The sequence below is a fragment of the Notolepis coatsorum genome (assembly GCF_963971535.1).
Source record: "Notolepis coatsorum genome assembly, chromosome: 19".
NCBI classification, from domain to species: Eukaryota; Metazoa; Chordata; class Actinopteri; order Aulopiformes; family Paralepididae; genus Notolepis; species Notolepis coatsorum.
The window spans coordinates 18,738,192-18,764,470 of record NC_140183.1 but is presented as its reverse complement, the minus strand read 5'-3'; the positions used below and the strand labels follow the sequence as shown (position 1 = coordinate 18,764,470).

The 26,279-nt window shown below is 42.2% G+C and overlaps 1 protein-coding gene across 1 annotated transcript in view; it reads left to right on the top strand.

Annotated features, from left to right (window-relative positions):
- adam15 (ADAM metallopeptidase domain 15) overlaps nucleotides 1–26,279 on the top strand; it is a 140,425-nt gene that overhangs the window by 60,194 nt on the left and 53,952 nt on the right. Inside the window, exons 5-10 of the mRNA XM_084336564.1 lie at nucleotides 2,081–2,157; nucleotides 7,325–7,550; nucleotides 8,754–8,819; nucleotides 10,212–10,286; nucleotides 13,937–14,106; nucleotides 24,960–25,058. Coding sequence (XP_084192690.1) covers nucleotides 2,081–2,157; nucleotides 7,325–7,550; nucleotides 8,754–8,819; nucleotides 10,212–10,286; nucleotides 13,937–14,106; nucleotides 24,960–25,058 — 713 coding nt within the window. The remainder of the gene's footprint in view (nucleotides 1–2,080; nucleotides 2,158–7,324; nucleotides 7,551–8,753; nucleotides 8,820–10,211; nucleotides 10,287–13,936; nucleotides 14,107–24,959; nucleotides 25,059–26,279) is intronic.

Below are 26,279 nucleotides of genomic sequence, written 5' to 3'. Positions count from 1 at the left end.
CTTGTACACAAATGTAATATTTGACAACATTGAGTAATAATAACCAACCCGACAGGGGATGCTGCATAATTATATCATCTTTGATATGGCGAGTTCCGCAGTTGGCGCTGTGAGGTCACGACATGAAGCCAATGTGTTACGGTTTGGTAGGTGTGTTGGACCCAGGTGCTTAGATATTTACTTGTTTTTAAGTGTTCTCAATAAGTTGCTGAATGAGCTCAGTGGCATGACATTCACCGTCAAAGATGGAAAAGAAAACTAGGCGAGCATAATCATTTATATTCTCCAAGGTCCGAATACATTCCCCAAGGTCCATAGATGTCCCTAGATACCAATAACATGCAAATGGACCTTGTAGTTGTAGAGCGATTCTTAATTTACTTGGGTATGCACTTTTATGCAAATCTTTCTGAAAATATGGCTAGGGCTTAACAGGTTAAAGGGATAGTTCATTAGGGATGCATCATCGAACATGTTCAGTCCTGATACCGATACCGATACCTAAGTCCCAAATGTCCCCAAGGGGATCAATAAAGGAATATCTTATCTTATCTTAAGTATCAGATAATAATTTCAGACAGTCCAATGTGACATTCACATGTGCACCAAAAAAAATAAAGGCTGCTTTTAGGTGATCAACAGGTGAAAGCACATGTTGAGTTCCAACACACAGGACAGGTGCACAGGACAGGTGCACAGGACAGGTACACAGGACAGGTGCACAGGACAGGTACACAGGACAGGTACACAGGACAGGTACACAGGACAGGTACACAGGACAGGTGCACAGGACAGGTACACAGGACAGGTGCACAGGGACAGGTGCACAGGACAGGTACACAGGACAGGTAACCATAGCCCAATTCTAATGAAGTGATGAGGCAATTCATGTTACGTAAAATTAAAACATGGCATAATGTAGTCAGTGATACAATCTCAGATCAGCCTGGAAACATAAATCTGGTCATTGGATGCTAGCCCAGATTGTTTTACTTACATGCAATGAAATTGTTGACGGAGCAAAAAAAGAACAATGATTAGTATTGTAAAGCATCTGAGTAACGTTACTGAACAGAGCAGGCTGTGTGACCTGGCAGGACCTTCGGTCGTTGTATTCATCAAAGATGGAAAAACAAAGGGGTAGGGATGGGAATTGATAAGATTTTTACAATTATAGATTCTGCTTATCAATCCGATTCTTTATCGATTCCCTTATCGATTCCTGATAAATTTATAATTTAAATAAATAAATTGGAAATGCAACAGAACTAAGCTGGTTAGAATAACAACATGCAACTTGACATTTCTGATTGTCATTTATTGTTGAGCCCCCACCCGCTGTGCTAGCGTGAAAGGATTTTCCTGAGGTGCACGAGAATCACTAGCTGCAGCCTCAGTCTATTGTGATCATCTAAAATGGATGAAATGGGAGAATATTTATACAGTGAAAAGATTCGTTTTCATTTAGGTTTTCCTAGTCAAGGAATCAAATAGTCTGCTATGGCTGCATGCGTGGCGCTAACGTTATTGTTTTAAAATGAGCAACTGTTGGAAAAACATGGCATCGTTAAGAGGAATCGATAGTCACGGAGGCATGCGATTCCAGGAATCGGACAATTAGGAACCGGTTCCGGTTCTCGATTCCCATCCCTAGGGGTAACGTTACCTTTTGCTGTGACACACCGTTTAGAATATCAGCTGTATATTCAACATAGCTATTGCATAGCTAACTGACCTCTATTCCACCTGCTTCTCCAAAGCTTTCTTTGTTGCCTCTCATGACTGCACGCCTGTGTCGTGTTAGATCAGAGTCATCTTTGCTGTTGGACATCAAGCTACGTGGTTATCCTATACGCGTTCCTATCGAAAACGACGTTGAGATGCATTTCTGACTTCTGACACAGGGCAGATGAAACACCCTCTGACTTCTGACACAGGGCAGATGCACACAGGGCAGATGCAACACCCTCCCCCACCAGGCAAACCCTCCTGTGGTTCTTTTCTGCTCTTGTTGTCCATATTGTCTTGTTTTTCATGATGTTACAGGACTCTAATTGGGTCTCTCCCCTCCCCCCTACAGACTCACTGCTACTACCACGGCTCCGTCAGGGGGTTTCCACACTCCAGGGTGGCTCTCAGCACCTGTTCAGGCCTCAGGTAAGACCGACTGCTGGACACTTAGAATGGGGATGGACCTTTGTTTAGTAAGGTAGGCTGAGGTCAGCTAAAACACACGCAGCATACACCTACAAACACAACATTAGTTAAAGACATTTCATTATCTAAAAAAAAAAATAGTAAAAAAATGTAATAAAAAATCTAACCCTAACTAACCTTATTGTCATGCACTTGTCCTAATATACTAACCTACACACTGTAGCACTCAACACTTTGATGAACATTGTTACTCAGCTGATAGATTTGTGCCCTTCCTGATGACTTGTCGTACAGAACTTGTAAGTCGCTTTGGATAAAAGCATCAGCTAAATGGCTAAATGTAAATGTAAGACAGGTTTGGGGCTGAATCATTTGGAAAAAATATGTAAGTGTGATTATATGATTCATGAAGGGAATGATAATATTTGGATCACTATTCTCTACTAGAGCCTGACCGATATATTGGTCGGCCGATATTGGCTTATCACTGATATATCGGTATCAACATTTAGGTTTCTAGCTGGCAAATCTTTTAAGCACTAAGATACTGGTATTTTAGGAAACTATAGGTCTTGAGGAATCCAATGGTACCTGCCATGTCACTCTATCTCACTGGCAAAGGGGGTCGATGTTGCTAGCTTAAATTTGAGGGGATCAAAATTCCCCATCAAGATATCACCTCAAGATATGAAAATGGAGGGCGGCTGGGTAGCGCAGTGGACTAAGCACTCGCTTACCACCGCAGAGACTCTGGGATCGAATCCAGCTGTCAGCGGTACCTCCGGCTTGGTCAGTCGTCCCTACTAACACAATTGTTAGCGGGTGGGAAGCCGGTGGCGTATGTGTCCTGGTCGTTGTAAACTGCGACTCCTACTGTTCGGTCCGGGTGCCTGTTCAGCAGGGAGGGGATCTGGGGGGAATAGCGTGAACCTCCGCACGCGTTACATTCTCCCAGTGAAACTCCTTGTTGTCAGGTGAAATAAAGCGGCTGGCGACTCCACATATATCGGAGGAGGCATGTGGTAGTTCTACACCCTCCCCAGGCAGACAGTGGGGCAATGCGCGCAACGACCAGGAAGGGAATTGGCATAACGACTAAATTGGGATGGGTGAAAAATACAGGGAAAATAGCACAAAAATAAATATAAGAGAAAATATGAAAATGGACTCAATGGAAGCACACAAGACTCCTCTTCACAGCCAGGCTCATTCATGCAGGTCACGTCCAGAATTAGGCCCAAACCAGGCAGGACTTTTGCATGCAGTACAAACAGGTTACTCGATGCTTACTTGATTCATTGTTCGGCCCTAGACAGGGACAATCTCCGGTGATGGAGAGAAGTCAACATGGAATGAACCCTTTCACTACCACACTACCAAAGGATTAACCCTTTCACTGCAACAATACAGAAGGTTAACCCTTTCACTGCCACACGACAAAGGGTTAACCCTTTCACAACCACACTACATATGGTCAACCCTTTCACAACCACACTACAGAAGGTTAAGCACCAGTTGTAAAATCCCTCATTATGTAACTACAAATATAGTTTTAGTTGGTACCTCGTGTCAGCATGATGGATTTACTGTATGTCCATCTAACCGTGGCTTTAAACATGTTCTCTGTACAGTATCATAGAGGGAAACACTCAACGAGTTCCTCTCTATACAGGCTTCTCAGCGGCAGGCAACATAAGCCGCGAAGGGACTAACATGAGTTGGGATTCCGTCACGCGTTAAATCAATCTGGATTAATGAGACCTCCAGGCTAATCCACCTGCCTGAGTTTTCCAAAAAGCCACATTAGTGTTCTTAATCACTATGGGGCCCAGGGGGGTGATACCTAGGGGGGAAATGAAGGTCTCCTGTTTAGACTTGTTTGTACCTTGAGAGAAGGGATTTGGCAGGTGGTTCATCAGCTCATGTGAGCCGGAGCCCAGTGGATCATCCTGAGTGTGTTCGCTGGGTTCACAGGGTCAGCAGCGTGGAGTAATTGGGCCGTCGGTTGTTGTTCTGGAGCTCGGTCAATTCCTGGCAATCGGCAACGGTAACCTCCATCCAGTGAAGGAATTTGTGGGTCAAGAATGACCTTTAAAGCCCTTCCGCATCGAACGCCATCAATAGCCCATTTACCTTTTGTTGGCAGGCCGTCGTGGGCGTATGCGGATGTGTCATGACTGGGTTAGGCACAGTTCCTTCACCAAAACACCAAAATCCATGTTTTGCACACGTTCATTCAGTTGACAGTTATTGAGAGTAATTGTGTTTGAAAACGGCCACCAGTGATGTCATCGCGGACATTGAATCGTTGTCTGGTGTTCATTACAGCACCATGAAATGATGTAGATGAAAATTATACCTTGTCTTATAGGGACTGCTACCTCGTCATTTCATTGAGCTGTAATCAACACAAGGATACAATGTCCCCGATGACATCACTGGTGGCCATATTACTCATTTAAGCATTACATCACGCAACAGAGTGTTATAGAAATTAGTTTCCACCTGATTCTAATTTCTATAACACACGACTTCAAGTGGTGTAATACCTTTATGCAATGGCCGAATTCATCCAACCTTATTGCTATACAATAAACACAGTAATTGAAGCATAATGGAGATTTATTCACAAAACCATCCGCAGAAAAAGTAGGTAAAAAAAAAGAAAAGAAGTTGCCTCCGTGTCTAGAAGCAGCTGGGAGGTGCGGTGCTTCAAAGCATGCCATCTAACAAAACCAATTACATAATCCAACATTGTGTAAACAACTAACATATTCCAGTTAAAGGTATATTTTTTTAATTATTCGTTACGAATATATCCATACTTCCATTGTGTCCAGTGAAATCGCTTCCTTTTGCAGAGGCAGGTTGCTACAAAGCATGCCATCTAACAGTGAAGTTACCGGTTGTTATTTATTTAATTGATTGATTGATTGGTTGATTGAAAATTGTATTATCAGATTGCAGAATGGGTACAATACAGTACAGCTCAATACACACAATTCTTAAGGGGATGCAGACCAGAGAAAGACTTTTGTCTTGTTTACATCAGGGTCCCCCATTGTCAATGCATCATAACATATATGACATATACATAGGTTGCTACAAAGCATGCCATCTAACAGCGAAGTTAGTGGTTGTTATTTGATTGATTGATTGATTGATTGATTGATTGATTGAAAATTGTATTAACAGTGAAATGACAGTGTCCTTTTGAAGGAGAGGGAGGTTCTACAACGAATGCCATCTAACAACACACTTCCCGCGATTTATATTTTGTTTCACAATGAGTCATGACCAACCAATTACATAATCCAACATTGTGTAAGCAACTAACACATTCCACGTAACTTTATCGTTTTTGAATGAGTCGTTATGACGATATCAATACATCCATTCATAAAGATTATTGTCCGCCATCTTGGTTTCATTCATAAAAACACGAACGGTGGAGTGATTCGAAAAAAATGCAATTCGGTTGTGGGCGGGTTCTGGGATCACGTGGAGTGTGTTATGAGAAATAACAACGTCTGAAAGAAGTGTTTCAGCCAATCAGAATCAAGAAATTTGCATGCCATTTTATAATTACCAATAAAATCAAACTAAATGAATGTGTACAAAACTGTTTAGAGATTGTGGATGTGTGCGAGATTATGTGCACAATTAATCAGCATTGTTTTGCATTGTTGAGGACAGGTTCACTTTGTCTGGCGTGATGTTGACCAGTAGGCCTACAGGCCATAATTTCACTGATCGCTTTAGCAGAAAGTTGATCAAGTTGGCTCTGTGCTGCATCCACTCACCAGGCTCCAGTACAGTCCAATGGGGGAAAGTGTTTTAGCCTTCAAAAACCATGGTGCGTGTCCTTTTCCAAAATAGGAAATGCATATATAATCAGTACATACAGTACATCAATATATAATGTGTCTTCACATGTTCTACTGAGGAAGTTTTTAATGTTTATTGCAAATGTTGACGTGACTAAACAGATTCATCCATTTTCACCATGAGTGCAATTTACACTCAATTATTTCTACTCAAAGTGGTCATTCTTTCTACTCAAAGTGGTCATTATATCTACTCACAGTGGCAATTTTTCACACCCATAGTGGTATTTCTTAACATCTGAAAATGTTATTTCAACACTAAATTGATTATGACATTCACAATCCATCCACGATGACAGTTGGTCAAACTACACCAAGGGCTGTCCCCGACTAAGGATTTGGATGGTCGACTATGATTGGCCAAAATTTGCCGCTTCTTGTCCTCTGTAAAAGCATGCAATTGGTCCACTGATGGATACATCTTGATATTTGTCTAGTCTAGTGTGTTCATTAGATGGGTGAAATCCTCTTTCAGTGCCTCTGTGCCTGTTTTCGTAGGCAGTTAGCCTTTGGTATGCATGCCATTAGCGTTAGCCACGCTTCTAGGCCTCTTTTCTTTTGGAAAGAATGATACAAAATTAAAAGAAAATACAAAAAACTATAAATATTAAAAAAAAAAAATTTATTCGACTAATACGACTACGGCTCCTTTCGACCGATTAGTCGACTAATCGACTAATAGGGGTCAGCCCTAACATCAAGTGAGAAATACTGATGCTATGAAAATAGATACTATCGCTACCTGTAGGTATACCCGGTACCTATACCGGGGATGACAGTGGCTCAGGAGGTAGAGCAGTAGTCTGGGTAATCCAGAGGTTCCCGGTTCGAATCCCGCTCCTCCTGGCCAGCGTGTCAAAGTGTCCTTGAGCAAGACTCCTCACCCCTAATTGCTCCCGTTGGCACCTTGCATGATTGCCTCCGCCGTCTGTGTGAATAATGGGTAAATGTGAGGAACAAATTGTTAAGCACGTTGGATAAAAGTGCTATATGAATGCAGCCATTTACCATTTACCTATAGTTGAATGAATGAATGATTTTATTTCGCTATTATTTTACAAAGTAATGTACAGTAGTAGGAAATGTATGAAAAATTTACAAAACTACCGTAAAGTTGTAGGATGAAGCCGAGGCTTATATTGCCTACCATTTTTACATTACATTATTAATAAAGTTATATTATAATAAAATGTCATTTGGATTATAATAAGGTTTTATATTTATGTATCACCTTATATTTGAACAATTTCTACACATTTTCCTGCGGGCTGTTCTCACAGGGGCGTGGTGGCCATCAACTCCACCATGAGCTTCGAGCTGCAGCCTGAGGAGGACCGCGAGGGGGCGGAGGAGAGCGGGGGTGCTGAGGAGAGCGGGGGTGCTGAGGAGGAGGAGGGGGTGCACCTGCTCTACCCCACCAGGCTGTTGGAGGCTGCCGGTGCAGGGGGTTGCGGGGTCTCTCACGCGCCCGTTCCCCCGATCCGCGTCACGCCACACGTCCACCGGGTGAGAGGGGTTTCTCCGGAAGATTCTGTTCCAATGTTAGTGTGTCTGTGGAACACTGTTGTCTGTGGAACACTGTGTTGTCTGTAGAACACTGTTGTCCATGGAACATGGTTGTCCGTGGAACACTGTTGTCTGTGGAACACTGTTGTCTGTGGAACACTGTTGTCCGTGGAACACTGTTGTCCGTGGAACACTGTTGTCCGTGGAACACTGTTATCCGTGGAACACTGTTATCCGTGGAACACTGTTGTCCGTGGAACACTGTTGTCCGTGGAACACTGTGTTGTCTGTGGAACACTGTTGTCTGTGGAACACTGTTGTCCGTGGAACACTGTTGTCTGTGGAACACTGTGTTGTCTGTGGAACACTGTTGTCTGTGGAACACTGTTGTCCGTGGAACACTGTTGTCTGTGGAACACTGTGTTGTCTGTGGAACACTGTTGTCTGTAGAACACTGTGTTGTCCGTGGAACACTGTTGTCCGTGGAACACTGTTGTCCGTGGAACACTGTTGTCCGTGGAACACTGTTATCCGTGGAACACTGTTGTCTGTAGAACACTGTGTTGTCTGTGGAACACTGTTGTCCGTGGAACACTGTTGTCTGTGGAACACTGTGTTGTCCGTGGAACACTGTTGTCCGTGGAACACTGTTGTCTGTGGAACACTGTTGTCTGTAGAACACTGTTGTCTGTGGAACACTGTTGTCCGTGGAACACTGTTGTCCGTGGAACACTGTTGTCCGTGGAACACTGTTGTCCGTAGAACACTGTTGTCTGTGGAACACTGTTGTCCGTAGAACACTGTTGTCCGTGGAACACTGTTGTCCGTGGAACACTGTTGTCCGTGGAACACTGTTGTCCGTGGAACACTGTTGTCTGTAGAACACTGTTGTCTGTGGAACACTGTTGTCTGTAGAACACTGTTGTCCGTGGAACACTGTTGTCCGTGGAACACTGTTGTCCGTGGAACACTGTTGTCCGTGGAACACTGTTGTCCGTGGAACACTGTTGTCTGTGGAACACTGTTGTCCGTGGAACACTGCATCTGCACAGACCTTGCTGTGTCGTACAACAGTGTGGTTCTGTTCTTTCCGCTCCAGCGGGCCCAGACAGCCCAATCAAGCCTCCCGGTTTCAAGCTATTTTGGTTCTGCCGCGTTTGATCTGCAGTCCCTTTGTTTACGTTGTTTACTTTGTTTCTGCAGAGTAAAAGAGACATCCTCACAGAGACCAAGTACATCGAGCTGGTGCTCGTAGTGGATCACAAAGAGGTAATGAACTTCGTGTGTGTGTGTGTGTGTGTGTGTGTGTGTGTGTTTGTGTGTGTGTGTGTGTGTGTGTGTGTGTGTGTGTGTGTGTGTGTGTGTGTGTGGGTCCGATACTGTGCTCATGTACTTGTACTTGCAAAAATATTCCGATACTATTACTCAGTGCCATGTTTGTTCAAGGAAACACAAAGTTAAATGTTATCATGTTTATATTATTTTACATTATTTATATAATTTTAACTTGATATTAAATGTCAGCATCATGTTGTATATTTAATTTGTTACAGTCAGAAAGTGAACATCTGATGCAAATAATTGTCTGTTTATGACACCAATGGGACCGCCCACTAGTGTCTATAAATGACAGGGGACCGCCCGCTAGTGTCTATAAATTACATGGGACCGCCCACTAGTGTCTATAAATGACATGGGACCGCCCACTAGTGTCTATAAATGACAGGGGACCACCCGCTAGTGTCTATAAATGACATGGGACCGCCCACTAGTGTCTATAAATGACATGGGACCGCCCACTAGTGTCTATAAATGACATGGGACCGCCTACTAGTGTCTATAAATGACATGGGACCGCCCGCTAGTGTCTATAAATGACATGGGACCGCCCGCTAGTGTCTATAAATGACATGGGACCGCCCGCTAGTGTCTATAAATGACAGGGGACCGCCCACTAGTGTCTATAAATGACATGGGACCGCCCACTAGTGTCTATAAATGACATGGGACCGCCCACTAGTGTCTATAAATGACATGGGACCGCCCACTAGTGTCTATAAATGACATGGGACCGCCCGCTAATGTCTATAAATGACAGGGGACCGCCCACTAGTGTCTATAAATTACAGGGGACCGCCCACTAGTGTCTATAAATGACATGGGACCGCCCACTAGTGTCTATAAATGACATGGGACCGCCCACTAGTGTCTATAAATGACATGGGACCGCCCACTAGTGTCTATAAATGACAGGGGACCGCCCACTAGTGTCTATAAATGACAGGGGACCGCCCACTAGTGTCTATAAATGACAGGGGACCGCCCACTAGTGTCTATAAATGACAGGGGACCGCCCACTAGTGTCTATAAATGACAGGGGACCGCCCACTAGTGTCTATAAATTACATGGGACCGCCCGCTAGTGTCTATAAATGACATGGGACCGCCCACTAGTGTCTATAAATATATATATGGTATATACAGCATTATTGTACATGCTATCATACAGAGCTATGGGTCATATTTTGTCTATCCCGGCTGTATAAAAAAAACTTTGAAAAGCGGTCGACCACTAACTTGCATCATATTCTGTGTATTGCATCACATAACTTGCATCATATTCTGTGTATTGCTAAATGGCTGACCCTTTGTCTTTCTCAGTATCTGAATTACCAGAACAAGAACAACAAGACCATCATCTATCGAATGCTTGACGTAGCCAACCAGGTGGACTGGGTAAGAGCTCCAGATTCACCCCTTCCTGTGTCTGTGAGGAATGAATCCCAAGCCTCCCATCGCTGTGGAGTTAATGTTACGCCAGCCTTCACATTCTTAAAGCTGCTATAATTGCTTTCTGACCACTAGGGGGGAAGCATGGGCACATAAACAAATAATGTGCCCCTCCTCCCTCTCTCCCAAAACTAAGACTTGTTGTAAATACATCATCTATGAACATACAATTTTATTGCTTGCTCAATGTTGTTGTAACTAAGAGATTCACCGGAAATCTTTTTCATGCATAGATTACTAGATTCATAATCTTCAATACGACGTCTCTTGGGCATTTCCTGGTTGTTGGACAAGGTGACAATGACCAAAATGGCCAATAGTTAACATTAAATACTTAACCTACAATACTGTTCTGAATTGAAATTAATTCTAAAGTCACTTGACCAGCCCAGCTGAAAATTAAAATTGCATAGATTTATCAAGAATGCTTTCATAGAATGGTTGACAAATAGTCTGAGCTGAAGCACAGTCTGAGATCTTCTCATAGCAGGTCATACATTTTGAAAATGTGAAAAACAAGGTCAGAAAAGAATGACTGCAGCTTGAAGTAAGTAAACGTGCAGTGATTCTCAGGTAAAGGCTCCCACACAAAAAACGTTGTCATTTTTCTGCCTATTTATGAATCGTTTTCAAATAAATGCTAGATTATCGATAGTATATGTGTACTTATGCACACTAGAGAAGCGATCTGAAAAATATATTCTCTCATTTCCTGATCAGCGCACACACACACACACACACACACACACATGGGGCAAACGCTGATATCTCTGTGAAAATAGATCCGATTACCCCAAGACTGGTAAAATAAATTGCTTACCTCAGATCAGATGTTCTCCAAAAAGATTATTCCAATTCCTGATCGCCATTCCAAATATCGATCGCGTTTATTGATTCAGCATTGGGTACTGTAAATATGTATTCCACGTTGTTTTGCGGCTTGGCGATCACTTTGGTCTCTTCAGATGGCTTGATGGAAAAGTAAAATGAGGAGGCTGGACCCCCTCCCCATCTGTCTAATCCAATGGGGTGCAGTACCACAGGGAGAGACGATAGGGGGCGGTATTTTCCCAATGGAGCTCAGAGAAAGTCTGCAGCACTAGCGTGAGGCTCGATTGATGAAATATGAATTCAAATCGCTAATAAAAAAAAATACGACAAACAATGAATGGCATTCAACAGTCGGCATGACTACTTGGATGTCGGTGATAATAGTGTTGCTATGGATGATCGATGGGTGGGGAATAAAACAGGTGAATAGTTGGTATGTATGTACATACTGTTAGTCTACTATAAATAAACACAACGTTTATCTTCTGTTAACTTGGTTTATTTGATCAACTTGCAAACACCAATACAGAGCCATTAACGAACAGTGGACCTCATGCTCGTGGTCGACACAGACTAACTGCGCATGTGTTTCACAGCCTCAAGAGGGCAACCTAGACTACCATATGGCCAGTAGTATAGACGCAAAGAGATTACATGTTAACACATACTGTATATACGTGTAATAAAACACAAATATGTACATGCAATAGCAACTGGGGTACACACCCCTAGCCCTGGAGAAGCCCCTGTCTAGAGAGGGCGTCAAACTCAAAGCTACAGAGTGAGGCTTTGGAGGTTTTACTGATATGTTTCACAGTTTCTGGGCTGGCACCTTTAAAGGAAAGGAATAAAGCACCTAAAGGAATAAAAGGTTAAAGGAATAAAGCACCTTTATCCCACATCCCACAACTACAAACTGCCTTGTGTACAAAGTAAATTGGTTTCAGAGTCAGAGTTAAAGAGTTGGAATGTGTGATGTCATTATTAGGTCATAATATTCCAGGAAGCATTAAATACAGTTCAGTGGAATGATGAATATCAAGGCCTTTGCTTTTGGCTTTCTAAGAACCATCAACCACTATGGGCTTGACATGTGTTCATTTTCATTTAAGTCACTGAGCAATACTTAATACTTCCTTGATGACATCATAATGACATCACACGTGTGGTGACTTCACACATTCCATCTCTTTCATTCAATAGCTGTCAAACCTAAAGGCATGTGTACAAGGCAGTTTATACATGGGAGATTACGGGGATAATTTAAATTTAAATGCTAACGTTTCTAACAAGCGTGCTTTGTCAGGAACACTTGGGAGATTACAGTTCAAAGTCCCGTACTTTTCTGAGAGTATACATGCAATGTATTTTCGGTACTTCTTAGTGCTTTCATGTACTAATACCAAGCACATGTTTTATATGATAGTCATTGATATGCTCATTTAAGTACACTTAACAATTTAGATGTTAGGGCGGCTGGGTGGTGTAGTGGAGATTGCGCTACTATGCGCTAGTCACCAATGCAAGAGACTCCGGTCTCGAATCCCGGTGTCAGCATTGCCTGCGGCTTGGGCCAGTCGTCATACTATCTCAATTGACAGAGGTAGCGTGTGGAAGTCAATGGGTGGGGATTGGACGTTGTGGACAGCGACTCCTACAGGTCGGTTCGGTGACGCCTGCACAGCAGAGACAGGAAGTATCGGGGGCAGCCTGAGCCTCCCACGTGTTACTCCTCGCCACTGAGAGTCCGCGCTGTCTGGTGAAAAGATGCGACAGGCTGCCTCCTTGTGTACAAATTGTAAAACACTTTGGATAAAAGCACTATATAAATGCAGCCATTTACCATTCATGCAAGCAAAAGGAAAACATGGAAATGCTTGATTATGGCCAATATAAATTATTTTCATTGATATTGAAAACACAATTATTAAACACGATTACTCATTGATTTGAGAACATCATTATGTCGACGACTGAATTTGTTTTCCCTTTCTTCTCGACCAAAGGCTGCACAAGTTACCAAAGGCTGTGAAGGAAGGGTGCGCTCCATTTACAACACAAGACAAAATAAGGCCAACATGCCATGCGGCACACTAATTGTTTTTATCTCGATTATGTTGTTTTCATGACCGTGGTGAAATAGAAATATTACTAGGGATGTCCGATATTATCGGCCGACCGATATTATCGGCCGATATCGGCAGTAAAATGTGATATCGGAAAATATCGGTATCGGTAAAAAAAAAAAAAAAAAAAAATTTTTTTTTTTTTTTTTTTTTTTAACATTTATTTAACCTTTATTTACCCAGGCAAGCAAGTAAGAACCAATTCTTATTTTATTTATTGTCAAAAGTATGCATGTTGGTTTAAAATGTTCATTTTTACTTTTTTAATGATCATATTTTGCACAGATAATGCTTACATTTAGAAAGCCTTTTGAATGCATCCAGTGAAATTATTAGTTACCTGAAATTATTCCGTTTTTTGGGGGGGAAACCCTGCATATATCGGTATCGGTTGATATCGGTATCGGTATCGGTATCGGAAATTGGAGTTGGACAATATCGGAATATCGGTATCGGTAAAAAAGCCAATATCGAGCATCCCTAAATATTACCCAGCCCTACCGCCAGGGATGATATGACATCACTAACACTCCATGTTTGAGATACTCTGTCAATAACCTCCTGATCCTACGTTTCTCTGGGGGTTATGTCATGCACCTCCAGCGATGATGATGACGAGACGTGATTCTGTGTTCCCAGTTCTACCGGCCTCTCAAGGTGCGTGTGGCTCTAACCGGCCTGGAGATCTGGAGCGACCAGGACAAGATCCAGGTGGCCAAGAGCCCCGCCGACACCCTCAACCGCTTCCTGGAGTGGCGCACCAGAGAGCTACTGCCCCGCCTCCGCCACGACAACGCTCAGCTGGTCATGTAAGTCATACTGCCCCGCCTCCGCCATGACAACGCTCAGCTGGTCATGTAAGTCATACTGCCCCGCCTCCGCCATGACAACGCTCAGCTGGTCATGTAAGTCATACTGCCCCGCCTCCGCCATGACAACGCTCAGCTGGTCATGTAAGTCATACTGCCCCGCCTCCGCCATGACAACGCTCAGCTGGTCATGTAAGTCATACGACTAGAGGCCGACCAACGCTGGATTTTGGGGGGATGATACTGATATTTGGGAGCAAAATACATTTCGGTATTGACATATCGGTCGATATACACACGCATTTTTTGTTGGGACCAAGATAGAGTGCCTGTTTCACATTCTTCCCCTGGAGAGGGAGAGCTTCTCTGCATTTCCCTGAAATCTGAGTTGCATGTGTGATGTCACTAATACGTTGAACTAGGGCTGGGCGATATGGAAAAAAATCATATCACGATAACGATATGATAATGTTATCATATTTCTCGATATCGATAATTATCGAATTGTTATAAGTATTAAAAAAAATAAAAATAAAAAATGTATAACAGATGTATGTTTATTTTGCAGCAATTCTTTGTCATTGCCGCCATCTTTAGTGTTACATCCCCTCACACTCCAGTTCTCAGGCTGCAGCTGGTTTAAAAGCTAAAGTAAACAGGCTTCTCTGCTGGCTGTGGCTCCAGGGGAGTTGAACAGTTCTGGCTCTGCTAGTTTATTTTCGATCTTTTGGCGCTTTTTTGGTGGACAAACCACCGCACATGTGCACCGTGACTCGTGACTGGAGTCTAGTTCTGCTAGCACACATAGCCTACTGTGTACAGACGGTTTCAAACTGTATTTTAAATTAGAAAGCAAACAAAAGCGTAACAGTAACAGTAAGAAGCATTTTGTATAAAAGTATTCTGTACTTCTGTATGACAACTATTAAAGAAACTTGGAACTTGGAAATAAATGGACAAGAGAAAAATAAATCTCAATTTGGTCAGTATTGTCATTTGGACAAGCAAAGCCATTACTTTAAGTTGCAGGCAAGAAAGACAAGTCTGTCCACTGTCTCTGGTTTTAAAACTGCCCTGTTGCAGGTCACACACAAAAAAAAAAAAATAAATATATATATATATATATATATATATATATATATAAAAAATCGATATTCGATATCGATTATTAAAATATATCGCGATATTTATCGTTATATCGCCCAGCCCTACGTTGAACCAATCATGGTCCAATATGTGGCAACTTGACACCTTTAGCTTCAGCTACACAGAAAGCTGAGTAGGTAATGACATGTCCTGAAAGAATATTTCATTTCAAACTTTATTTAAAATCGTAAGCATCTGAGGTTTCCCTCATTTACAGAAACGACGATTGTACAGTACATAATATATGGGAATATGCGCACAACAACCAGGTAGGGGAGGGGGGGAATTGGCATAACAACAAAAAATTGGGATGGGGAGAAAAATAGAAAAATCGGGCGGAGAAAAAGAGGATTAAAAAAAATTATAATATTGTTTTCTGTCTCCAGTTTACAATACACTTTTATAACACCTCACAGTTGAACAATTTAAGGATGCATTGCCCAGGATTAACAATGTGCAAAAATACAATTACCATAGTGCAATGCCCATACTACTGTCTGCCAGGCTGATGTGCTTAACACTCTTTCAGCAGGTAGACTAACTCAGCAGTGAGCAGAAAGCAGTGGTGTGATTTCTATATGAACAATAAAAAATTGCCTTTCACAAACAGGTCTTTCATAACTGCTTACAATTGTAAGGAAGACATTTAAACTATTATTGGCAGTCATATATGAATTGAAAATGGGGGACCCTGATGTAAACAAGACAAACGTCTTTCTCTGGTCTGCATCCCCTTAACACTTTGGTTGCCTAAGGTTAAATTCATGATATACCATAGATTGCCAGCGCTATTTGTCTATGGAGAAAGTCCCCTTCTTTGCAGGGCTATAACTTTTTAAATTCTATTGCTACATTGCCATTATTAGGGCCCATTCAAAGTCCTATATGTATTGTTCATTGTGTAGCAACGTTAAACTTTTTCATTCACATATTCATAGTAAAGTATGGTCTAATGTATAAGTATGTTTTCATCTCTTTCTGCAGCTTTCTCCAGAACGTGATATATAGCCCCAAATGCATTATATTGATGATGAAATACAGTTTGATGGCAATCAGCGCGATATAAAAAATTCCAACTAGACGTACTTCTAGAAGTTACTACACGTCATCTGATGTTGACCGGATGGGCGAGGGGGCGTTTATAATTCCGTGGGCAGCGTTATACCAATCATCTAATGTGGGTCAAATGTTGATAATAGCAGTTAGTATCTAAGACGGTAACGTTACACGCTGAAACTCACCCCAGTCTCCGCGCGCCGTTGGGCGATCATCGTCGAGTAGAAATTTTATCATTATGGGATATATTTTTACCCGGTCCATCTCCAGCTTGTATAATGGTATATACGTCCAAATCATGTTGTTTATCGAGTTATTGCCAATCGATCACCGTGTAGCGTGACAAGCCAGAGTCCCATGAACCATAGCGAGCGCCCGGAAGTACTACGGTCGTCATGACAACCTCTATTCAACATCCTGTTTTGGCGATTGCGCCGATCGGCCACCAGATGGCGCTCCTGAACCGCCAGAGAGCTCAGTGGGTCCTGCTGGTGGATCTCAGGCCAGCGGAGGGACATTATGAATCCGATCGCAGATTTTTGAAATATTGATATAAGGACGCTGTACAGCGTCCCCCGGCAACTTTAGCATGGCCAGCAAAGACGTGAAAAGACGTGTCCCGGCACTCAAAGTGTTAACAATTGTGTGTAATTGTGTATTACTGTGACGACATCAAACTTATTACAAGCAAAAATGGACTTCACATATTTCATCTGAATACAAATAGCCTGAGACCGAAACTGGCTGAAATCAAACAGTTGTTTTTAAACGGTAAGGCTAACATATTGTGTTTCACAGAAACAAAATTAGACTCATCTGTACAGGATCCAGAGATTGAAATTGAAAACTACTCAATAGTCAGGAGGGATAGGAACCAGTATGGAGGTGGCGTCTGTGTGTATATACACAAGGATACCAAATACATCAACCGTACTGACCTTAACCATGATGAAATTGAAACTGTTTGGATTGAAATCTTATTAGACAGGGCGAAACCGGTACTAGTAGGCACAATCTATAGACCACCAGAACAGAGTGGGTTTTATGACACACTTGATGGGTGTTTAGCTGGGGTGGAGGGGGTAGAAAAAATTCTTATTGGGGACTGGAACACGGATATGCTGTGTAAATCAGCACCCGTCTTCAAGGCCTTCAGTAGATTTTCTGACCTGCACGGTTTCAGCCAGCTAATCACACAACCCACAAGGGTATGCGATTCGACACAAACCACCATTGACCTCATTTTGACCTCTGACAAGTCCATGATCTCCAGTAAAGGGGTGATAGCATGCGGGTTAAGTGATCATTATATGATTTTCTGTACCCGCAAAAAGCTAAAACAGAAGGCCGGCTGTCACAAAACAGTCACATCTAGAGACCTCAAAACTTACTCTAGAGAGGCCTTTAACCTAGAACTGGGGAGCTTGGACTGGTCAGATGAGCTCAGTGGTACACAGGTTGAAGAAACATGGCTTGGATTCAAAACCAAATTCACAGCAATACTCAACAACATGGCACCGATAAGAACCACCAGGGTTAAAAATCGCGCTGAGGCATGGATGCACACTGAAATACTGGCCGCTATGAAAACCAGAGACAAAAAATGCTCTGAACTTCATAAAAGTCAGACAAAGCTTTCCAAAAGCTCAAACAGTGAACTCCAAGCCCACGTGGTTGAACTAAAAATCCAAAGAAACAGACTAAGAAATGACGTAAACACCATGATCAGAACCGCAAAAAGAAATTTCATCAACGACAAAACTGAGGAAAACAAAAACAAACCCCGCGAACTTTGGAAATTACTCAATAATCAACTAGGCTGCAGTAAAAAACTTAAAACCAGATTCTCAAACATAAACATAAAGACGGACAACACGCTCATCACAGACAAGCTGGATGTAGCCAATTACTTAAACATCTTCTTCACAAACATAGCCACAACACTGGTAAACAAACTACCCTCCCACTCAGGGCATTATGGGGTAGAACACATAGTAGCATACTACAAAAACCTAGGGGTCCACAAAGACGACTTCAAACTTGAAATGGTAACAACCGATGAGGTACTCAAAAAATTGAGCGCCCTCCAACCTAACAAGGCCACTGGCCATGACAACATCCCCTCCAAATTCCTCAGAGACGCAGCAGCCGCCATCACCCCAGTCATCACACACATAATAAACCTCTCTATAAAACAGGGGCACGTCCCCAAGGACTTCAAAATTGCGAGAGTGACCCCTCTACACAAAAAGGGCAGCAAATTAGACCCAGGCAACTACCGCCCTGTTTCTATTCTTACCTCCATCTCGAAAGTCATGGAGAAAATAGTCTACGAACAGGTCGAAAAGTACCTGGCGGAAAAAAACCTAATCTACGAATTCCAATCTGGCTTCAGAACGTCCCACTCCACTGACACATGCCTCCTCTATTTGAACGACCACATCAAACAAGAGGTGGACGCTGGCAAATACTGCGGCATGGTCATGCTGGACCTACAAAAGGCCTTCGACACTGTCAATCACTCCATTCTAATGGACAAGCTAAAAGCAATTGGTTTTGATAGCCTATCAGTGAGCTGGATGCAATCCTACCTGGAGGGGAGAGAACAGATGGTAGAGGTAAACGGTACTCTATCCCCCCCCCTCACAGTGAGCTGTGGTGTTCCACAAGGAAGCATACTAGGACCGCTACTCTTCCTAATTTATGCAAATGACATGTCGTCAGCCTGTGACTGCAACTTGTTCCTGTTTGCGGACGACTCAGCCCTGCTGGTCTCTGACAAGAACAAATTGCAGGTTGAAAAAACCCTCAGCACGGAACTAGGCAAAATCTGCATATGGCTCGCTGATAACAAACTATCATTACACATGGGCAAAACAGAGTCCATTCTCTTCGGTTCAAATAACAAACTCAGCAAGACCGACGGCTTCTCAGTTACAGTGGGTGACAATATTGTCACAAGGAAAGACGAAATTACCTACCTGGGTTCCATCCTAGAGGCAAATCTTTCCTGTGACAAAATGGCATCCAATGTAATAAAAAAAGTCAACCAACGAACTAGATTCTTGTACCGGATCTCCTCTCTGGTAAACAAGAATACCCTGAGGACTCTGGCAGGAGCACTCATTCAAGGGTACTATGACTATGCGTGCACCTCATGGTACCAAAGCACCTCAAAGGCGCTTAAAACAAAATTACAAACATCACAAAACAAACTGGTCAGACTACTACTTGACCTGAACCCCAGAACCCACCTCACCCCTGCCCACTTTGCCAACCTAGGATGGCTTAGAGTAGACGACAGAGTACAGCAACTTGCAATGGGCCTGGTCTACAAGATACACTATACGACCGGGGTGCCCATGTACATGTCAAAATACTTCCCAAAGGTCAGTGAATACCACAACCACTACACCAGAGGAAGCTCAACAAATCATGTTAAACCCAGATTCGGCTCAAACAAGGGACTAAACACGTTTCGCAATTATGCCACAACAATGTGGAACGCCCTACCCAAAGCTGTAAAGGAATGTGAATCCCTGCCCACATTCAAAACCGCCCTTAAAGAGCACCTACGGGAGGCTGCAATTCGAAACTGGCCACCGTAAATGCCCAAAACCCCCACCACCTCCTAATAGACAGTCTCCTCCCCACCGCATGTATATATTCCCTCCCCGCCGTATGTATATTCCCCTCCCACCCACCCACCCCCTCCTAATGTACAGTCCCCTCCCCATCATATGTATATACTCTGTCAGGATCTAGGGGTAACAGTACTGTATATTTGAATACCGCCTATGTCACAAATGTATCAGTACTAAATACCTATATGTCCCTATGCCATAAATGTCATGTATGTTATGTATGTCATAAATGTCTATATGAATTGAAAATGGGGGACCCTGATGGAAACAAGACAAACGTCTTTCTCAGGTCTGCATCCCCTTAACAATTGTATGTATTGAGCCGTACTGTATTGTACCCATTCTGCAATCTGTTAAATAAAGTTTTCATTCATTCATTCATATTGAGCTGTACTGTATTGTACCCATTCTGCAATCTGTTAAATAAAGTTCTCATTAATTCATTTATGTATTCATTAATTCATTCATAGGCTGTTGTAAACTAAACACCACTCTCACGGACATAACACCCCACTGAGTGATTTAACTCATATGTCTTACTTTCAGGTTTTTCCGATAGCGTTTGTTATTGATTTGGAACGGGTAGACTTGTTAGCCAGCGGAGCGTGAAAAAAAGCTGCTATATGTTGCTCACCAGTCTTGCTGCCGCTGGCCGGGTTAGCTGCAGCTGAATCCGGGGAGGAGGGGGAGAGGGGGAGGCAGCCGCAAACGTAGTATCCACACCATGTCGCCTGTTTATGTGCGTCGCTAAGTTTGTCGTACTACTTGTGTTCTTTATAGGGGCACGGCATCGTTCGCAAATTGCTTGCGATTTGTCAAGTTGTCCGTCTTTCTTGAAAAATCAGAAGTATTGCCAAACATTTGATTTGTATGTAGTGTACTTTTCGGTGCGCTGTGTATCTCTTTCTCCTCGACTTCCCTCTCGCCTTCTGTAGTAGCAAAGCAAAGGTCTCTGCTGTGTGCAGTGCACTGCTGACAGAAGTGGATGAGAGGAAATTATATGAATGAATTGGTTTTGACCGATACAAAGGCGCTACAACAGATGCATCGCGAGTTCAACCTGAATTGTAGCCGATGCGCACTTTTTCCACCGATGCACTCGCATCTTGAACGTTTATGCCGGTGCACCGATGCAAATCGGTGAATCTTAACATCACTACTACAGACTGTATGAATTAATGTGGCTGAATTAAAGAATGAATAAGTATTTTTTTTTACGTTTGTTTACCACAATTCTGTTTTTTGTGTACTATAAGATGAACAAATTCGAACTGTGTTTTTTGTGGTAGAGCGTGGTGCAGTAGCAATAACCTTGTCTCCAAATGCACAGGCTTTCCAAAAAGCTGGTTCAAATCCTGATATATATATATTTTTTTTTATCGTTTAATTTTTTAAACATATTCAAGTATAAACATCATAACAGCAGTTATAATGTATATTATCATCAATACGTTAGTTTCATTTTATTAAATGTTCTTTGGTCGATAACAGCGATAGCCTAGGACAGTGGTTCCCAAACTGTGGTGCGCGCACCCCTTGTGGTGCGCGAGCGCCCTCTAGGTGGTGCGTGACATGAAAAGGCTAATGGTGGTTAAATTTTTTTATTTTCTTTTACAATAAAATTTCATAAAAATCTTAGTCAAACCTTTAGTATTATGGATATTAAACATGCTGGCAGAGTACATGCATCCATGTTGTCGTGAACATTTTAATTAAATAAAGAAATTCCCTATCCATAGTCGCCGTGGGAAGAGATAAAATTAAAAATTAAATCTGTGCACGGAGACCAGCAAAAAAAAATTCTGACAGAAACCCATTGGGGGGTGCGTCAGCTAGGTCGGGAGGTGACAGGGGGTGCACGGCCAAAAAAGTTTGGGAACCGCTGGCCTAGGAGAGAGAGAGAGAGAGGCCTGAATGTGAAAATACACAAGCCTTTGTGTTTACTTCATGAAGATTGCGCTGCGCCTGTCTGATACCCTAGTTTCCTGGCCATGCAGAGGATCAAGATATTACCATAATACCAACTTGGCGCCCAATAAAAACAGCACGGTAGGTTTTATTAACAGTCAACAATTCATCTCACAATGAATAACGTTAGCATACAGCTGCCTACTGTAGCCTAGGGTGACCAAACGTCCTCTTTTGCCCGGACATGTCCTCTTTTCACGCCCTGTCCGGGGCGTCCGGGGGGGGTTTATAAATTCATGGGAATGTCCGGGGTTTCATTGTTTTTCAGTTTCAGTTTCACGGCCCTTTGCGAGCATCTGAAGGCTCGGGACTGCATTTTTCGCCGAACATATAAATTACCGAATTAAAGCGATATTCGTTGCCGTTCGAATGCCATCTGAATCGCCAAAATCCGTGCCTCGGTTCTCGAGTTACATGCCGATATGTCAGGCGTGCAACTTTTTACATGGCGCGCCAGATTATCACTCCGGACTCCCGGAGAACCATGCAGCTGCAGAGCCGCAGAGCCAGCGGCGCTCTCAGGGCCGCGCGCTGACGGCCGCGCTGTGAGGGCCGCTCAGCAGCGCCACCCACCCAATGGCTGAATTGCCAATGGCTGAATTGGAGTATTGCACTGTGCGGGCACAGCTGCGAGATCCGCGCGGGGCCAGACTTGAGGGAGTAAATTAACTATACTTTTGCTCACACATTATCTTGAATGAATGCGTTTATTTATTTCAAACATAAATTGAAAATAAATAATAATAAAAAACAAGTAATAAACAGATTAAAAAACAAACAAGCAGGAGTATAGAATGAAGTGTAAACGTATGTATTCCTACCCCCTTGATTGATTGATTGAAAACTTTATTAACAGATTGCAGAATGGGTACAATACAGTACGGCTCAATACACACAATTGTTAAGGGGATGCAGACCAGAGAAAGACTTTCGTCTTGTTTACATCAGGGTCCCCCATTTTATACTGAAGGTATTCAGTATACCTTCACACTCTATTATCTTATGCAACTCATATTCACTCCACAAACTGAAATATACATACATTGTTGAATGAACAGCCTGTTTCTTGAAGTTAGACTCTCCTCTAAATTGTAACCCCCCTCTCTATAACAGAATTTTTGGATGTTACCCGGGAGTGAATTGTTTTGTGCTTTAAACATGATTTGTGCAGTCTTAAATTCAGCCAGGTCCCAGAGTTTCATGGCATGTGATTAAAAAAAATAGTGTGTTTGTGTGTTCCAGATATCCTACCTTATTGATAATCAAATCAAAATCAAATGTATTTGTAAGACCTGACAACCCATGTTAATGTCCCTTCAGGCCCATGTCCCTTCAGGCTATGGATTTGCGGTGTTTTCCAGCTTATACAAAAAATATATATATTATTTTGGAATATTGCAACTATACTACACAAAAACGTGAGTACACAAGTTCAACTCATGTTCAGCCCTATGTTACTCATTAGCACTAAAAGTGATTTGTCTTTATTGTGTACGAAACTTCAGAATGTTATCTTTCAAAAGAGACCAGGCTTATGCATGTGCTATAAGCATAAAGTATAAAGATAAAAAAAAAAGTATGCAGTCCTCAAGTTCAAGTAAAAAAAAAAATTGCCACTTTTCTGGGCGCATGTTATGTGGTTAAATTTGGGATATTGCAACCACTGCAGAAAAATGTGAGTACACAAGTTCACATTCAACTCAAGTTCAGACCTATATGCTACTCTATTTCATTAGCACTAAAAGTGATTTTCCTTTTTTGCATTAGTAACTTCAGAATGTTATCTTTCAAAAGAGACCAGGCTTATGCATGTGCTATAAGCATAATGTATAAAGATAAGCTTTGCAAAAAAAGTATGCAGTCCTCAAGTTCAAGTATAAAAAGAAATTGCCGCTTTTCTGGGTGCATGTTTCCAAGCATATGTTAAAACAATAAAGGCATCTTTGAGTAAACTTTGAGTAGAGATTCAAGAGGTTTATTCATCACATACAGTACAGTACACAAGACATAGTTAAATGAAGGTGGCCATGCCCGCTTCGATTGTGCAAAGTATCATTAAGTATCTCGAGGCTGGGGCCAGCATGTCCTCTTTTTTGGAAATCAAAATATGGTCACCCTACTGTAGCCTAACATGGTGAAACACGTCTTTAAGCTACAGTAACACTGCTTAGCTCAGTTACTGTATAACGTTAACTTTGCTAATGTTAGTGCTCTGCGGTGGTTGCACAGTATAATAAATGAACTCAACCAACTGGCGTTATCGTGATAATATCTAACGTTAATGGCTCTAATGTTAACAGGCAATGTTGAATCTTATTGACTAGTGTCAAGACAGAAGTGTTGTCTGGAGCATTCGAGGATTATGGAAGAGCGGCTGGCTTGAGAGAGACTACATTGACTCACAACACTTTAATGGTTCTGCCCAATGATGATGTTTCATGATTATGATCATTAATTTAAGCTGGTATGAGGAACAGCATGGATTGTATGGCTAGGTTTCCAAAAATCATAAATATCTCCATAACCTTTGTTGAGATGTTAAAACTGACAATTTCCAACTTTTCTTTTTAAGTAGATCTCTTATTGAGATTAGATCATTGTCCAACATTTAAAAGACACAGACATTCTTGCCCTATGTGCATTTATTTCCTCAGAAGGATGGCAATCAAGCTCCTCTTGCAAGCTTAATGTTTTGTTAGGAGTTCTGCTTAGAAAACTAAAATGTCAAATAATTTCTCTTTTCCACGTGGTAAATACACAGGTCACAACATGTTTACACAGACGTTTTTGGAGTTGTATTTGGAGTGTATTTCGTGACTGTTGGGAACTAGGCTACACTGGCACACCTACTTCCAGTGAAACTCCAGGGTAGATGGCAAATAAGCGAATTTCCCAAAAAGTTGGCGTGTTCCTTTAAGGATCCTATTTCAGAAGCGTAATGGTAATTTCGTCACATGTGCACAGGAGCGATGGAACATGGACTGACAATTGGACTGAAAGTTGTTTTGTGACGTTTCTCATTCATTCATTTTTCATCAGGGGTGATTCTTTCGATGGAACCACAGTGGGAATGGCCTCTCAGTCGTCTATGTGCTCGAAGGATCGCTCAGGAGGGGTGAATGTGGTGAGTGGGCTTCAGTAGTTTGGTACAGAATCCCGTATGGCGACCATTTAGGACAGGGTGGGGTACCAGGACAAGCCATAGGTCATGCGCCCCCTGATGAAAAAACTGTTCTTTCATTTGATTTCAACTCATAGGAAGCTGGGATTTCCCCAATTTTTCAAACAAAAATGTTTACAATCAACAGAAAAGACAAATATCCAAACAGAGTCACATAACACAATAGAAAGGAAAATAAACAACAAAATCAGTTAACAGTCACAAGTTTATAGAATGATCGGAAATCATTTTCTTGAATTCTGGAAATGTTGGAAGAACCTCCATCTCTAGTGGGAGTTGGAGGTAATGTGATAGAAAAGGCTGATCTACAGAGTTCAGAGCTCATGCTCCAGGGACCCTAAGAACCAGACCCTAAGAAACAGACCCTAAGAACCAGACCCTAATACACAGACCCTAAGAACCAGACCCTAAGAACCAGACCCTAAGAACCCAACCCTAAGAACCAGACCCTAAGAACCAGACCCTAAGAACCCAACCCTAAGAACCAGACAGTCACTAGAACGGGTCAAATAGGTACCAAAAGTCCATTCTAACAACATTGAGATATAAAGAGGTATCTTACCAATAAAAGCTTTAAAAATAAACACCAATGATTGGTGCACCTGCCAGAAAGAGAAGGCCAGCCTACTTTATCATGAAAGACATTCATGTACAAAATACATACAAAGGACATACATGTAAAATACATACATCTACAGTATTACATAATAAGTGCAATACATAAACACACATGTGTCAGACGGAAAATACATTCCTGGCGATTTCACAGTCGACCACCATGTGTTTTCCCCTTGGGGACAATATCGTTCTTATTTAGATTTATTGATTTAAAGTGTATTATATCTAACAAACTGCAATTCAGAATGTGAATGTTTTGTGACCCGGGACTGGTTTAACCATTTCAATACCTAACAGCCTGTAGTGTGGGTAGTGAAAGGGTTAACCTTCTGGAGTGTAGTAGTGAAAGGGTTAACCTTCTGGAGCGTAGTAGTGAAAGGGTTAACCTTCTGTAGTGTGCTAGTGAAAGAGTTAACCTTCTGTTGTGTGGTAGTGAAAGGTTAACATTCTGTAGTGTGGTAGTGAAAGGGTTAAGGGCTACGAGCACTCGAGCACTGTCTGACACCAACCACCTATATATTCTATCCACTTTTTCTCTTGTTTTCTCTCTCTCTCTCTCT